Consider the following 16,795-nt stretch of genomic DNA (forward strand, 5'->3'; position numbering starts at 1 on the left):
AGAAAACACACTCACAGGGCTCGCTTTGGGTTGTGAGACGTCCAGATACTTCAGTGATGAACAGAATTGAGTCAGAAGCACTTCAGAGGAATGGAAACAGGAGTCTCTGAATCTAAGCAAGAAATGAAGCATACCCAGATAGGCACCTACAGCTACTGGAAAACGAGCACATGTAGGGAGGATAACAAGGCACTGAGCAACACCTTACAAATCTTTACAACACTCCCAGCCTGTCAACATGAGACATGCCTGGGGTCAGCTTTGGTAGAGGCAGTGGGACTGAGCAGGGGAGAGGAGACAAAGCTGAGCTTCATTCCTTCTGTGGGGAGAGAGGAACAAACACAAACTTGCAAATCAATCCTTAAACAACAGCCAACTTTGTTTTTCCAACTGGAAAGCTGAATTTCTCAGCATGCCTCCAGGCTGTTGTCCTCAGAGATGCATATCAGAGTGTATCAGAGCTCAGTGAAAACTGCATGAATTCACATCTCATCCTGAGAAGCAAGGCCAGCCTCCCCCAGCACCAGCCCCTAAGGACACACTGCCTGGGATCTGTCACAAGGAGTTTGCATGTAGGTCTGTCATACACATAGACCTTAACAGGCTGTGTTTTCAGGCAGAAAGGAACCTCCATCTCCTTCCAGATGTCCTCTGGTTTTAGAGTTTGTTCTAAAAGGCTTTTTTTTTTCCTAAACAATATTTTAATGTTTGCACTCTGAAAATTCCAGTCTAAATTTCAAGCAAAACAATGCAGACAATGCTTTGTAAAGCAGCAGCCATGGTTTTGTTCTCAAATCCCACACTGAACGCTAAGAGGTATTTATTTGTCAAGGTGCAAAAGGAATAAGCACTGCACATGCCTTCCTCTCCCTTAAGAATGCACTGAAGAGATGAACCTGCTCTCCCTGGTGCTGCCATCTCCCACCTGGTCAGAGCTCTGGGCCCTGAAGCAAAGCACGGCGAACACCTCCCTATCTCTTGCATTAAATGCTGCAAGTCCATTAGCGCTGCTTATCCCACCGGGTGTACACAGCTGACAGAGAAAGATGGATTATCTTAAATACATCCACATAAAGGGCAACCTGAAGCAGTAGTTATCCATTCACTCCAAACACTCACAAAAGAAAACATGACAAAAAATCCATGAATGATTGACACGATGTAAAAGCCAGAGGGGCTGTTAAAGCAGATGACCAAATAATGGCAGCACAAAGCACTTGCAGGGATGTTTTCACAGCGAAGCTGAACGTTTGGGAAACAGAAATAAGTGCAGTTGGCTCCTTTCATTCTCTGGCCCATGTGCACAAAGGCAGAAGCTTTAATTATATAATTACCCTCTCCGCAGCATAATTTTGTCTGTAGTGCATTATACAACAATAGCTTAAAATTAAAGACAAGAATAAAAGCAGATTTTGAGTTCTGATCTTGAATTTAATTCCATTTTTCTACATTCGCATTCAATTGCAAGCCTTCGTTATAGCTTTCTATAGTGGCTTCTCCTCCACCCCTCCCTCCTTGAGGTGAAAATAATTTAATAATCTGGCTTAGAATAAGCAGTGACCTCCAGCAACAACGGGCAGGACGGCACCTGGCCAGTCACAGGCAAACAGCTACACCACCATATATGCAAGGATTTGTGAAGCATGAAATACAGAGACACAGGAAGCACACTGGGATTGAGTCCTGATAGCTGGGGCTGCTCAGCTGGAAGAGGCTCAGGAGATCCCAGCAGTGACGCAAATACCTGAAGGCTGTTTACCTCACGTTTATTACTGTACAACCATCTGTACCGAATTCCATCTGCTGTTTTATCAAGAACTTTACTGGCATTCAGTAGCAGTAAGCCCTGGGAGATGGAGAATGAGCCTAGGAGGAGCAAAGTTCAAAAAGAAACAGAAAGAACCAGGGCAGCCACGGAGCCCCTTATCAGAGGATGCTGTGCTCATTAAATATTTACTTTGGCTCGCAGGAGAGAGGACTGAATTCGGGAAGTGAGATCAGCTGAAGGCTCTGGAATATACAGAAATCACCTCCAGAGCTGCCAGCTGCAGGAAGCTGGGGAATATTGGATACAGCATCACTGCTCCTTTGGTCTATTCTTATGCTCTGCCCAGATCAGCGGCTGTGAGCTGCTGCCCCAAAATGGGAATCTAAAGTTCCCCAATACTCAGCACGATTCCAGCCTTCTCTGTACAACTATCATCCATCACTCTTTGTTCTATGACAGTGCTGGAGCGTGGGAGGAGGAAAGATGAAGAAAGATTCCCAAATCAGTTTTCTGAACTGATTGAAGAGAAACATTCTAGTTTTAGCCCTTAAGAGTCAAAAGGCCCCAAGAAGTCATGCGGATTGTCTCTAAATTACCACTTTAATAACACTCGGTTCCTACAGTGGCAGCAGTGTTATAGTCCAGATGACCTGGAATTGCTTTCTGCTTTATAAACTATGGGTGTTTCATTCAAAATGCAAAGGACGTGTTGAATTACAAAAAGATTCACACGCTTGTGGTTCTGCATAAACCCACCTTACTAAGAGATGTGTTGGATCTTGCCTGAAATACCTCAGCACCATCTACAGGAAAGCAAGGGCTAGGCAGCGCTTCTGGTGCAACTGGGGTAATTCAAGAAGCCTTTTGTCTGGAATTCCAACAACACCATCCAGCAACACAGCCGACTGAGATGCAAAGCCATTTTATACTTTTACTAATGGCTTATTTCTTACTTTTGCTCGTGACAGCGCTGTGCAAAGCAGTGTCAAAATATGCCACGCATCCCCTCTCACCCACCCACACTGCCTACATGAGAGACACTGCTTTATATTACCTCTGGGAGCCAGCACTAATGTGTGCTTTGCTATGTACTCTCTGCTCCTCGTTTCGTGGAAGGGCAGCAGTAATACACCCCATGTATTACTCACATAGTCACAGCTACATGCCACAAGATGTCACTGTGTCACTAAAATGTTTGGAAACGAGATAAGGAACTGCCTAGTCACCAGGACACGGCCTGAGAGGAGCAGAACAAAGTAAAAAGCAGGTGAAAAGTTTCAGGTAAGAACTACAGGCTACACAAAGAGTGCTTTATGCTAACAGATGTTGTGAGAGTTGCACTGAACAATAAAGAAACACGCTGAAATTCAGAGTTCTTGAACTCAGTGTAAAAACATCTTATTAAAGCTTTGTTAAATTATTTAGGTTCTCAGTGCCTTCCCTTTGTATAAGGGCAACTGCATCCTAGGGAAGCTTAAGAGTTGCTCTGAGATAATGCAGAGCTCCACAGTCAAAGAAGGAACTCAACTGCATTTTGCCTAGGCCCAGACATACACCCACATCAAGGGGCACATCTTTCTGCCCACCAAACCCTTCTGTTCTCTGTCCTTATTTCCCCAGATGCATTTCCTGAATGAAACTGTCTGCTCAGCATGGGGAGTCAGCACTGACATGCTGCTGGAGGAGGATGCTGGGGGAGGTAGGTGCCCAACTCCTGCTGAAACCCAGCCTTTAATCCACACTTCTTTGAAATCCTCGCCAGAGCCTTTAATCCAGTCAAGTGACAGCATGTTGTACTTTCCATTCTGCTGAAAGTCTCACAGTCTAATCCAAATTCTCAGTCCAGACATGCACAGTGTAGCCAAATGAAGGCAAGGCCGTATCTGACATTGCCATCAGTGCTTGATGGAGCGTTTTTCCCTTACCTGCTTGTTTTGAGCACTTTCTACAGAGATAAGACATTCATTTTTTGACACTTTCCAATTCTACAATTTGTTTGTAATTAAATGCCTCTATTCTGAAGAGGAAAATAATTTTTAAAGCTGAGACAGACAACCAACTGTTTAGAAACATAAAATACCCAAAGAGACACCATGGTGATGTTTAGGAGAGCAATTCTGCAACCATTTCACCTGACAGGAAGCCTTCACATCGTTCTTCCTGGTCTAAACACAAATTTCAGTGGATCAGCATCATGAGGAGATGGATAAGCTCCTAAGGAACAGAGCCGAGAGGTTTCAGTGAGAAGCAGTGTACTATGAACTATGAAGGAAATGCTACTTACCTGTCATAAGTCTCTTTGAGATCTCTGGCCAGTTTGCACTTGGGCAGGATGTGATGAAAAGGTGACTGTGGCCCTTCCGTAGCTATGGGACATTCCAAAACAAGAAAGCACATGATTGATTTCAAAGCAGAAACAATTTCCTCTTCCCCCCCTTGGCACAAACCAGCACCTTAGGCACAAAATCCCTACCTTCTTAATTCACACTTCTATTTCAAAGCTTTTAAGATAATCCAAATTAAGCGTCAAGATAATAACAGTGAATTAATGTCAGCTCCTCCTGAAGCTCAGCTCAGTTAAACACACATACTCATGAACTTGACAAGCAATGATATTAAATGGTTTTGTTTTTATACATACCAGTTTTAATTTTCAACACTTGCAGCAAGAAGTATCAGAGTTCACCTTAGACTGTGCTTACTATTGTAGTTAATTGTTATAAAGCACGGTCAATAAAAATGCTGTGTAATTTAATCTGTTGGCCACGTAAACAGGTAAAATTTCCACGTGAGAAGCCTGGTTACTTGGAATACAACATTAGCACACGCCAGGCTTGCTCTAGGTTGAGTGAAGCAGCACCACGTGAGTTCTTCCATCTCAGCCTGACAGGCAAATTCAGACATTCAGTGAACGCTCTCCAGTGATTGCTCTGAACTAAGCTAGTAAGGAAATCAGCCAAACTACCTCATTTTTTTTCACCTCTGCATACGAATTGTGATCTTGGATGAGGCAAAATGGAGTCAGAAGCTGTCAGAACGCTAAAGGGCTCCAAAAAAGCACATCCTGATCCCAGCCACAAAAGGCTCCATCAGCACTTTCCTGTAAAAATACTCCTGACAAACATATTCCCGTCCAATCTAAGCTCAGTACTCACTTTCTGACATGGCAGACACTTCATCCTGAATAGCCAAGATGAGTTTGGCCTCCCTGGTCAGGTACTGGCAGCGGTGCTCCTCGTGCTGCAAGACGATGGCGATCCGACGGGAAAGGTTGTGTAGGCAGTTTATCACTGATGGATCTGCATTGGCCTACGGGCAACACAGAAACTGGTCGGTCAATCAGCCACAATCACACTTGTGGAACCAAAGTGATGGATAAGTAATCATAAGTAATCAAAGTAACCAGCAGATAATATGGTCAGTCTTTGGCAAATGGCATAAAAAAAAGGAATTTGCTATGAGAGCAAAAAAGCTGTCAGATATTCACAGGTAAGGAAGAGCAGGATGAGGAATTTCTAAGGTTTTCTTTACACGACAAATTAACACAGTGTTTGGAGTGTGTGACTCAAAGCTGGTTTATTTTTTCCAGTTGTTACTGGGCCTTTTGGTAGCAGAGAAACCAAAGAACTCAGTTTTAAACAGCGAGAGAAGAAAATGTCAAGTTATATGAAAAGAAGGAACAGTATAGAATCACAGAATGGGCTGGAAAGGGACCTCAAGGATCATCACGTTTCAAGCCCTGTGCCACAGGCAGGGCTGCCAACCAGTAGATCATGTACTAGAACAGGCTGACCAGGGTCCCACTCGACCTGGCTTTAAACACCTCCAGGGATACCTCCAGGGTATCCACAGCCCCTCTGGGCAGCCTGTTCCAGCACCTCACCACTCCCTTAGCAAACAACTTCCCCCTGACACCCAAGCTAAATCTCCCTTTAGTTTAAAACCCTTCCCCCATTTCCTAAACATCACGATATTCAGCTGAGTGCACTGGGAGTGTAGGGACAGCACTGCCTTCAACATCACCCATTTCTACTGCGGTTCCCTTACATACTGACAAGACACATGCTGATTTTATTAGAAACACCAACACATGATCAACACTTTGATCCAAAGCAGAATGAATGTGGATTTACATTCCAAAGTGTTTCACGAATGTGGCTTGTTACAAACACTATATTTGTGCCAGTCCCCTTTGTGCTGGAAATATCTATCACGTAAGGACAGCTGACAAGGGGGGACTTGGTAGCTCTAGTCAGGGAGTGCACAGCACACAGCTGCCTCGTGTTTGTTAAGATATTTAGAGGAATTTACAGTTCTTGCAAGTGATAACTTGGCATGCAAACCAGCAAACCATGAGTTGACATTTTTGAATTCAGCTGTTCTTGCTGAGTCACGACACGTTGTGGCCCTGAAGCTTAAGGCAGCAGGATCGGTGCTGATTAAAGCTCTTGGGACTTTGCCTGCCGTCTGCCTGCTGCAGATGGACTCTCCTCTTTATCTCTGAATACCTCCACCCACACTTAGCAGTGCCCACATTTCCACTTGCTTTACGCACAGCAAAAACTTGACAGCTCTCTATTTAGTATGAGTGCCTTATTTGGTGAATCCCATTCACTGCTGCATTAAACACATAACTACATCAGTATCCTCACACTGCCAACACACAAAAAAAGCAAGTTTTCCCTATAACCACTAAACCAACATTGAAATAAACACACATCAGCTGAAGTCTTCATTACACCTCACCAAGCCATGGCAATGCTGTGAGTGAAGCAGCATTGTTTTCAACACTCAACGTGCATAAAATTAAGTGTTTGCATGTCCAGTCACTTACTTACATCCAAAGTAGGATGCTTTACTTGAAGATCAAGACTTTTGAAGCCAATGTCTCTTCAATTGTGAAATATAAAATCAGCTTCTGTACAAACTTAGCACCTCCTAACCTAACCATATCCCACAGCACAACATAATTTGCATCATTTGACAAAGCTAAGTGCCTAGTTTGACAAAGCTAAGTCCATAGACTCGATTGTCTGTTATTCAACAGCAAGCTGCAGCTAACCAAAGCCATGGCAAGGCCTTAACTCACAAGGCTGGGTCACAAGTTGCACAGAGCCACAAAGGCCCAGCAACGTGCTAGTGCATTACAATGGATCTAGACCTATTCTGGGCAGAAGGAAAACAGAGAACAGCATCTGGCACACAGCACAGTAAGACACAGGCTGCCTTTAAACACAGCTAATTTGTACAGGCTTCAATGCCACTGTCAGAAAAATCACAGCAGGTTACCATTTTACAAATCACAAATGAAAAGACATAAGCAAGATTTGCAACAGAGGTCATATATAATTTGCAAAGCGATATCTTGCAAACCTCTGACTATTTAAAACAAAACAAGCAATAAACCAGCTCTAAGAGTATGTCCTGAAGAGAACAACTGTGCTTGAGCTATATAGAGCACCGGGCTGGAAACATTTCCCACTTCTCAGTGTCATATTCTACACTGTTTAGTTTTGTTGTTTGAAATGAAATCCTCCAAGTGAAATCAGGCACTGAATGTTTTAAAAGAGACTGCTGGAACATGAGCCCACTGAGTTCTGTTACACAGCTGAGGTGCATCCCACTCCACGGTGACAAGGGACAGTCCTTACCCTTAGGGCAAACACAACATTGAAGAGGATCATGGTGGGCATCTCTCTCTTTGGTGAAGGATCCGTTTTGGATACCTGAAAAAGATTAAGAAGAAATTCCATAGGCTTGTGTGCTTTGGAACCAGTAACAAAGGGAGAAAAAAGAGAGAAAGGAAGAAAAAACGAAACCAGAAAAGCCTAAATCAGTCAAATAAGAGTTTGCTGAGAGGGCAGACAAACCAAATTACAACATCAAAAAATGACTTGCAAAAAATAAAAGTGTGTTGTTGTTTTTATTAAAGTATCACAGTTGTTCTACATTTTCCAAGAAGCTGATAAAGCATTTTGGTCAGAGCAATAGGAGTGTGTATCAGTTACAATAGGAATCTTGGAGATGTCTTGTATTGCATCTTAGCACCATTAGGGGCCTACACAGAGACTGTCATATACTGTTAGCACAGAAAACTTCTCACCCCTGTCCACATCTATTTCTCTCTTCTTAAAAGGCCCCCTAAAGCTTCCATTTGGGCTGCATCATGATTAAAACCATTGCTTTCATCTGAACAACTATGCTGTAGAACTGCCCTATTCGATCACACATACTATCACAGAGGGTTGGTTTACATTCCTGCAGGATCTCAAACACATTCTCCATACCCCCCTCCATATTCTTTCTGCTTCCAAGCGTCATAATCCTTAACACATGCACAGGATTTCTTTTGGGGAGGGCCTGAGGAAGTCAAGCCAAACAAGCTGAATTTGCACATCCAGTCCTAACCCCTCTCAATGGGCTGAGCACCACCACAAGATGGAGCACAAAATCCAGAGCCCATTCCTGCCTTCCCAAAGATCCCGATGAACATCCAGTCCACCCTGAAGTGAAAACAACCTGAGCAGTCACCTAACCTAATATTCTGTCTCTACCCAACAAATGTTCTCCCAGCATTAATGTGGTGCTGACAAAGGGCAAAGGCAGTAGTACAAACACCAAGGAAATTCAAACCAGAGACTGTCAGGCTACTCCACTCACTGCTTCTGCACCATAGAGAATGAAAGAAACAATCTAGCTTCTTCCTAACTGCCAAAAGGTCCCCGATTTAGACCTAAAAGAAGCAGCAGATATGGCTGCCACATCCAGGACATTCTGGAAGCTAGAAAGTTCTAGGGTGCCTGCTGGGGTGATAAGACACACCCAAGAAGAAGATCCTCCTAGAAGCAACAAGAAGGTGTTTCCAGCACTCTGTCGTGTTGTTTATTTACCCAGATGCAATTTCATTTAGACAAATTGGAAACGAAGAGAAATTTCATGCAATTATGATAAAAGTGACTACAAAGCAGAGAGAATGTATAACATGTGGTGAACGAATGCAAATATGACTTTTCAAATTCATTCAGATTCACAACACCACATTTAGGAAGCTGTGCCTTCTGGATAACATTGGCAAAACAAATGAATCTGGTAGTGTGAGAGAGCAGGGCGCTGCTGTCAGGGCCCTGAGGGCACCAAAAGGTCTCAATGACATTGACCAGCACCACTTGCGTCCCCACCTCAGCCCATGGCCCAGGAGCCATGCTTAGGCTCAGTCTGGGGCCTTCAATCGCTGTGTGCATATCCTCAGCCCCATCTAAGGATGGCCCTTGGAACTATGTTGTGGTAGCTCCTCTCCTGGATGGACCCCACCAAGTATATGGCAGCCTCATCCTCCAGCCCTGCCTCCGGCTCCATCTCCCTTTGCTCCTGGCTGGGCTCCCTGGAAGGACCCAGGGCATCCTGAGGGGCTGGTGACAGATCCTGACCACTGTGGTCAGACCCACACCTCTGTGTCCCATATGGGGAGGGTTAACATCTTCTTGTCTCTCTATTAACACCATATTATTAGTTGTATGAGCCTGAGCTAGAACCATGAATGCCAGAACAAGAAGTACCTTGCAAACCTGCTTCAGCTACCAGCACAATTTTTGTGCCCTAGGGTAAGTGGGCACTGCTGTCCTAAGCACAGACTGGGCTTTCTGAAGTACTTGCACAGCTTGGGGGCACTTGAACTCTATCTTCCAAAGCATCTTAAACCTTTGAGCACTGAGCCTCAATGATACTCAGTCACATTTCCTGTAGGCTCACGAATGAGTTTCGGAAGTGGAACACCAGCAGCTTTTGATGCTTGATGCCAGCTTCTTACTAGGATGAAAGTAGTCCTACAGCAATCCGATCCTCTAAATATCAAGCAGCAGTTGCCAACAATCTGTTTGCGCCTCTAATTATAGATAGAAAGGATGACAGAATTGGCAAGCAGATCTTTGCCTGAAAAAAAAACTGAACGGTTTTGTAAATTTGATGAAAAATGAGATGAAAGCAGTTCAGTGGTACAGATTAGTGTTGTATTCAGAAATTACCAAAGCCCACTTCATTTTTCACAGTCTGTCAGGAAGAAAGAATAGGGAAGGGATTATTTTCCATATAGAACCATGCAAATTCTTTCTTAGAGTTAAGCAGGGCCTTCTCCATAAGCTGGGTGGCAATTGCTTTCATTCCAGTCAGCTAAAACATGGGCCCAAACATGCAACAACCAGCATCATAAGAAACATGTGTTTTGAGGTGGGTTGCTTAATGCTACTTCTCTTTACCCACACTGCTTTTCTTAAGTAACCGGATGGGCTTTTCTGGGAACCACTGGCTCAGCTTCCTCAGTTTGCCAGTCATTGTGGTTATCTGGAAATACATACAGACAGCTCCAAGGGTTGTGAAGAATCAGAGATCAGGAAGGAGCAGGATCAAAAGAGAACATATCCATTCTGAATGTTAAGTCCCCTAACTAAGATATACAGATCTCTTACCATACCTGCCCAAGGGCATGCTGAAGCAACGTAGGGTGGCCAACAAAGCGAACGTTATCAATCTTCAGCTCAAATTTTTTGCCACACATATCTGACTTTGTAGCCAAAATGGTTGCCAGGATGACATCTGAAAACCTTGGAGAGCAGAAACAGAAGTTATGGCAGCTGTCAATAAACACACCTCTCAAACGTTCCTCCGGACACAGATTTACTTAATTTGTAAGGGTTTTTTTTAATGTTGTGTCTAAATTACTGTACCTGGAGTACCCCAATTATGGAAAATTAAGAATCCCTTAATTATATCTTTCCGATCATCACAATTATCAAACACGAAGCATTCAAGACAAAGACTGCAGGGTCATGCTTATTTAAGTACATGCTCAGCAAAATACATTGGAAAGATTAGATGCAGTTTGTTTAAATATCAAAACAGCTCGAGTTAGCCATTGCCTGGATTTAGCTGCAGGTTAATGAACTTACTAAGCAACTACATACCAAAACAGCCTGTCACTCAAGCACAACAAAGACCTTTAAGCCACCCACTGCGACAGAGGGGAAGGCAAGACAGAGCTGATTCAAATAAAAGATATATATATTCTACGCTTGTCCCTCCTTTTCAAACCTAACCTCATGAAAGTACTTCACTTAACAGATCTCAGGCTGCAGTCAAATGCCCGGTGGGACCCTTTTGAGACCCATGGCATCACCTGGGCTCATGTGCTGTGCTGAACCAAGACAAAGTCATGGCAGAGGGCCCTCCTAGGTGCCCACCATGCTGCAGTGGGATTGTGTTACTCCAGAACTGTGGTGGGAAGAACACAGCCGTGAAATAGGAAGGCAAGTATCTACAAGGAGTCTGCCAAATAAAATACATCCACAGCTGCAAAACTGGGTCAGAACTGCAATGCGATAGGGAAGGAGTCTGCAACTACTTTCTCATGACTACACAACATTGGCCTGGTCTTTAAAAATACTCCTTTTCCTCAGGGCATCCCCTGAGACAGCAGAGCTCAAACTCATAGGAAAGAGGACCTCAGTGAGCTGCCAGGGAACCTCTTTGTTACAGGATGGGTGCAGTGTAAGGTTTGAGATTAGCAATGCCCTTTCCTCGTCTGATTTCTCTGACTCCCATTTTACCAAATGAATATCAAGCCAGCTCCTGATGAGACCAGCTTTTTTAATCATGGCAATATTTATTTCAGTTTCTTTATTTACACTCACGACGTGTGCCCCTGTCAAACCACCCCCTGCACCGTGCAGGTATCCAAGATAACATGGTATATCACTCAGAGAAAAGGGCAGACATGGGTGTGTTCCACACCCACCTTATCTCCCGGCCACAAACAGGCCCTCAGTGACCACAGAAGTAGTCAATGTACCACATTCCTGGTTTACTCTGAGTGAGTTATGGTGCATTGCAGAAACTGAGACAAATAGACAAGTTTTTTGTGTGTATCCACTTGCATATGACCCAGGGGCTATTGTTTCATCAGACCTACATACACTGAAGATGTAGGATAACACAGGGCCTTTCTGAGCAGTCAAAGCCTCTGACACTTGTAAAGTCATCCTGATCATAGTTGACTGCTGGAAAGGGCAGCTCCATATAAGCTTCCAAATCTCTGTCTGCTGTGCTCCAAACAGGATGCCCAGCACAGCTGAGAGCTAGCAGAGAGAAGGGGATACAGGGCACAGACCCCTGGGGCACTGAGCTAAAGCTCCTCGGCCACTGAACTGGGCTGGGTTGAACAACACATTGAGCTGGTAAAGAAAAGGTAACACTTCGTCAGGCTGGACCTGGCTTGGCAGTCCTTGGTGATCACATTTGAAATAGGAAAGAACTGACAGGTTGCAGGGGTTCTACCTGATGGCACCTCCAGAGCAACCTGGACTCCAGATACATCTTTACACAACACAAGGACTAGAAATGTATTTTAACACTTTTGGGCCCTTGGCAGAGACAAGCCCTTTTCTCTCTGTGTGTTCAGGAAGGGGCTTGAAGGCAGTTGTCAATTCAGCTTAGAAGGGCACCAGGAAGGAGCAGCTGCTCATAAACAGCTCTGCAACGAGCTCTGCATAATTATTGTGAGATTATAAATAGTTCAGTCACTCATCTGCACTTTTCGGTCATTGCTTGTCAGAAGGCAATTTGCTTCAGGGCTCCTCGCTGGAATAACTACAAGGCTAAGGCTATTCTTGTTGCGCTCTTGGAGGATCACAACTTTTCTCAGTGCATAGAAGGGACAGTACCACACTCTGGTTACCCTACAGAAAGCACAGAAGTGTTAGTAGGACCTCTGTAATTATCCTAGCATTAACTGTTAGCAATACGTTTCCTACAGACATTGTGATTTAGCACATAATTGCCTCATCATTTGGCGTCAAGTAGAAACCAGAAACAAAGCACACTGACAGGATGGTGAGAAAAGAAAGCCATTCTAGACAGAGGTGGTTGTTGAGAACATTTGTTCTTACCCTGAAACCAATTGCTCATCAGTTAGAGGACATTGGTCTCTGAAATGGGAACATGGCCATAAACACAAAACAAAAACATAAAACGACAGAAAATAAATGACCAAGTACATAAAATACAAACAAAACAAAACAAAAAAAGAGAAAAAGATCATGTTAAAAACCAGGAGGATCTACTAAGAGTTAAACTCCTGTAAAGAAAACGATAAGTATCGAGAAAAGGCACAAGTTAATGGTAGGGGAGCTGCTGGGATGTGCTGCAGGTTGAGGTTGGTGGCATTTCAGTTCTCTCAGCAATGCTATGACAATGTGTCCCCACAACCTGCTGCACGTATGGAATTGCATTCATTAAACTCATGTTTACAGACAAACAAACACATAAACAACAACAAAATAACAGAAGAGGTTCCACTCGGATTTAAAGCAGATCCCAAAAGTCGGTTTGTTTCCTAGAGCATCGCCAGTGGTTTAAAAGGCTTTTAAAAGATTTACGCTGCCCACTGTAGAAACGGGAGATCAAATGGAAACCTCCAACAATTACTTAATGCGGGAGACAGCTGATTTCCACTGGTCATGTTGAGAAGGTAGAACAACCCTAGAGGATAAACCATACAAAGAGGGTGATATTACAGAAAGGGATGGATGGGTGACCGGAAAGGAAGAGGATTACAGAAAGGAAGGCTTTCAGAACAAATAACAAGGAGAACACTGAGGTCCAGTGAAAGAGGGACAGAGGATATAGAAACATTACCACAGGAGAAAGACTGTTTGTTAGAAAGGGACATTCACGTCCTTGTTTCATTAGCTTGGGTTTCTGTAACAAAAGTATTTGGCCAATTGATGACATCAATGCTGCAAAGCTTGATAAATCTCTTTGGTTAAGTCAGTTGTGCCACTGAAAAATACATTATCTGGTGCAACACGTTTCTTGCTTTATGTGCATCTGCACTAGAATTTTTGCTATTGTATCCCCTCAAAAACAAACAAAAGACATTTCAAACCCATTTAACAAAGCTTTATCTTCTGGTTCCAACAGAGCTAATGCACAACTTCACGTTTTTTGGAGGAAAAAAAAGAGACTGGCAAGCATCTGCAATAGCTCTGAGGGGTATTTATTATTGGGATAGCACTCAGATCTGAAGGATGTTTTTGAAGACAGCAAATTAGGGAAGTATGAGAAGAGGCCAGAATGGAGGAATAAAAGATCTGTGTTCAAAAGACTTGGAGTTACAACTCTGTGGAATAGAAATCAGTACAGCCAATACACACCAGTAACCTGGAGGTAGGACTTCATGAATAGGCTGCAATTTTCTTTAAGTAACAAAGCAAATGAACGCCAGGAAATTCATGTCTGAGGGATTCAAGAAATTCAATTCTACGTACAAAGATGGAAATGGAGAGTTATGGCACCTAACCTGATGTTATTTTCTGGAGCCGTAAAGAAATACTTCCAGCTCAGCTGCTCCACAAGAGATCTGCTCACAAGTAACCAATCTGGCTTCCAACAGATTAAAATGTCATTAAGTCTAGTGAAAAAAACAAACTACTTCTTGCCTAATGTGAATTATCAGCACTCAGTTTATCTGTACTCAGTGTCTAAAGAGCTTTGGTAATTTCTTCTACTTGCAGGTGCTGCTGAAGAGAAGGATTTTTAGCTGTTGCATTAAACGCACCTGCAAGCTTCCCTTCTACATCCCTGTGAGAGAAGACAGCTTTTTCAGTGCATTCACAGCACTGTGAATATGGGGTAGGAGCTTTTTTCATAACAAAAGTGAAGCAAAAACAGTTTTGAAAGACGCTTTGAATTTCTGAATGCAAACACACAGCTGTGTGAGCAACAAGGTGCTTCTCCCATCGCCCCTGTACCTGTGTGGCAGCTACTGTCACATCCATAGGGGATAATACTAAGGCATGTCTTGATAACAGACCTGTGTTGGTGAACACCTCGATGTCAGGTACATAAATATAAGGCTTATAAACCCCAGTAACCTCAAAAAACCACGAGGTGCATATGGTGCAGGGTGGATTTGCATGTATTGCTGTGTAAGACTGCACAAACAGCAACTGCTTTTCTCTGAAGGCCATTGCTACAGAGGGGGATTTCTTAGTATTCTTTCACTCAGTGCTTTGGAGTAGCCCAGATCCACTTGGTGGAGTGTCAAAAAACTGATACTTTGTGCTTAGGGAACTCAGCTCCCTAAAAGCTCAATAGCTAATATCTGACCCAAGAGACTGGAAGGCCTCAGCCCCTTATTCCTGCACACTGCTACAATAAAACCATCTAACTCTTTGTTTAAGGCAGATTACATGTCAGGACGTTCAACCCACTCAAAACTACTTTCAGTAAAACACTGAACTGAGCAGTTGTCTCACCTGACCATAATTTGAGTGATAAAATCTCTGCTTCTATCACGGCAGTTACCAACGGTGCATCATCCACAAGCACAGCTCTGCATTGCGTGTTTTGTCCAACCTCCCTACATGGCAGAGGCAGCAAGAATCGCTATGAGAAAGAAGCTGGCACACTGTCATAAATCTCTCTAGGGAAATACTAGAGCCAAGTGAACAGCAACCAACAAAACCCCTGAGATAACCAGCAAACATTCACTGAGCCCTCCCAGGGTGCGTACTCAGCGCTGTTCAAAGGACAGTCTGAAGTGCCATTCAACAGATAGCAAACTTAAGAAACACATTTGGGTCTTGCTTCAGTTGTGCACTGTACCACACTGTGTTCCATGGAGATAAGACACAACGCTGCAATTGAAGGTTTCAAAAATACCAGATGTAATTGACACAAATGGCCTCAAGGAAGATGTGTTACTTCTGTTATACTGTTTTCATAAGGTGATAGTCCTAGAAAAATGTATGAACTTAATGAAGTTACTGCCAGGGTTGGCTTTAATTTCGGTGAAACTGTTCTTAGGCAGACTTAAGAACCAGCCTATGTTTTGCTACATGAGCTAAAGAACATGAGGCAACTGTGTAAGATGGCCAGTTACAGGGAGGATTAATGCTCCTGGTTCTCAAGGACAAGCACTGCCTTTCCAGCCAGCACAACTTACCTGAGCTACGCTTTGCCCAGAATACAGCAGACTCACCAGCATTCACTCATGAGACATTTCCCATTACCAAACACTGAATTTCTCCCAGTTTGGTATTACAATATCCCTTTGCGGGTCTCCTGTGCACTACAAGATCTTACCTACTGAACTAGCGGTACGAAAAAAGGAGGCCATCTCCTCCTTGGTTTTAAAGTCAGACAAGGAGAATCATTTTCTCCCTACCTGGAGTCCCCATCTTGGTCCTCTGAGGTGTCACCAGAGCTATTCACCGCGTATCGACTCCGTGGTTTATCTGAGGCAAAGAATAAAGACAGTTTCCTCAGGGAGCAATCTGACAGTGTACAGTAAGGTGCTGGGTTTTGGCTTTTTTCATCAGTGATCTGAGCAATGATGGAGCTGTGGGTGTCCCTGTTCATTTCGGGGGAGTTGGACTGTAAGGCCTTTAAAGGTCCATTCCAATTCAAATGATTCTGTGATATATGGCAGCTGGCAAATGGAAAACAACCTCAGCACAGGATAACAGACCGAGATCCCATACAGGGCTCACCTATCATGTGCCTCTCATCATCACCTTGCTATGTTCTCAGTGCCCAAACTCTAAATGTTCCTAGACACCATGAAACTGAAAACTGATTCTAACACTGGTGACAGGTCAGGTTTTTAAGCGGTGATGCTGTAATTGATGCTGTAATCCCACAGTACTGACCATGCTAAGCCCTCCCAAGCCCACTCTGGCTGTTCAGCAACGCATAGCAAAGTGCAGGACAGAAACACCAGGGCTGGCTACACATGTGGACACAGCTTCACATCAGTCACTGCAAACCCAAAGCAGGGCTGTGCAGAATGGATAGAACTCATAGAGCATCCCAAACAGGATGGGACCATCAGGGAATCAGTCCAACTCTTGGCTCCATAAAGGACCATCCAAACCCAAACCTGATGCCTGAGAGTGAGGTCCTAATGCTCCTTAAGGGGCCGTGCCTACAGGGGGCTCAAGTGGACCCTCAGAAGTGCAAGGCAGGAAGGTGTCT

The 16,795-nt window shown here is 43.8% G+C and overlaps 1 protein-coding gene and 1 long non-coding RNA gene across 30 annotated transcripts in view; one reads left to right on the plus strand and one right to left on the minus strand.

The window, feature by feature from the left end:
• The window catches only part of NPRL3 (NPR3 like, GATOR1 complex subunit), a 34,606-nt gene that overhangs the window by 17,464 nt on the left and 347 nt on the right, over window positions 1-16,795 (minus strand). For 18 of the 29 annotated variants that reach the window (XR_014933922.1, XR_014933921.1, XR_014933923.1 and 15 more), the window contains exons 2-7: window positions 15,987-16,056; window positions 12,706-12,744; window positions 10,236-10,365; window positions 7,420-7,494; window positions 4,924-5,077; window positions 4,053-4,134 (exon numbers count right to left, since the gene is read on the minus strand). Coding sequence is in view for 21 of the 29 variants with exons in the window: in XM_085514277.1 (XP_085370403.1) it covers window positions 4,053-4,134; window positions 4,924-5,077; window positions 7,420-7,494; window positions 10,236-10,365; window positions 12,706-12,744; window positions 15,987-16,056 (550 nt within the window). In the remaining 8 variants the exon portion in view is untranslated. Of the gene's footprint in view, window positions 1-1,759; window positions 1,846-4,052; window positions 4,135-4,923; window positions 5,078-5,482; window positions 5,730-5,815; window positions 7,320-7,419; window positions 7,495-7,871; window positions 8,363-8,428; window positions 8,560-10,235; window positions 10,366-10,857; window positions 10,878-12,350; window positions 12,496-12,705; window positions 12,745-15,986; window positions 16,057-16,795 lie in introns of those variants that run through there. The other 11 variants (XM_085514278.1, XM_015877315.3, XM_085514279.1 and 8 more) reach the window with 10 other exon arrangements.
• On the plus strand, window positions 2,067-11,490 carry LOC146758708 (uncharacterized). Its single transcript, XR_014933932.1, has 3 exons — window positions 2,067-3,049; window positions 3,389-3,467; window positions 10,883-11,490. It is a non-coding gene; the product is annotated as an uncharacterized LOC146758708 (long non-coding RNA).

The sequence above is a fragment of the Coturnix japonica genome, chromosome 13 (genome assembly GCF_054131305.1).
Source record: "Coturnix japonica strain WE chromosome 13, WE-NBRP24, whole genome shotgun sequence".
In the NCBI taxonomy this organism is placed as follows: domain Eukaryota; kingdom Metazoa; phylum Chordata; class Aves; order Galliformes; family Phasianidae; genus Coturnix; species Coturnix japonica.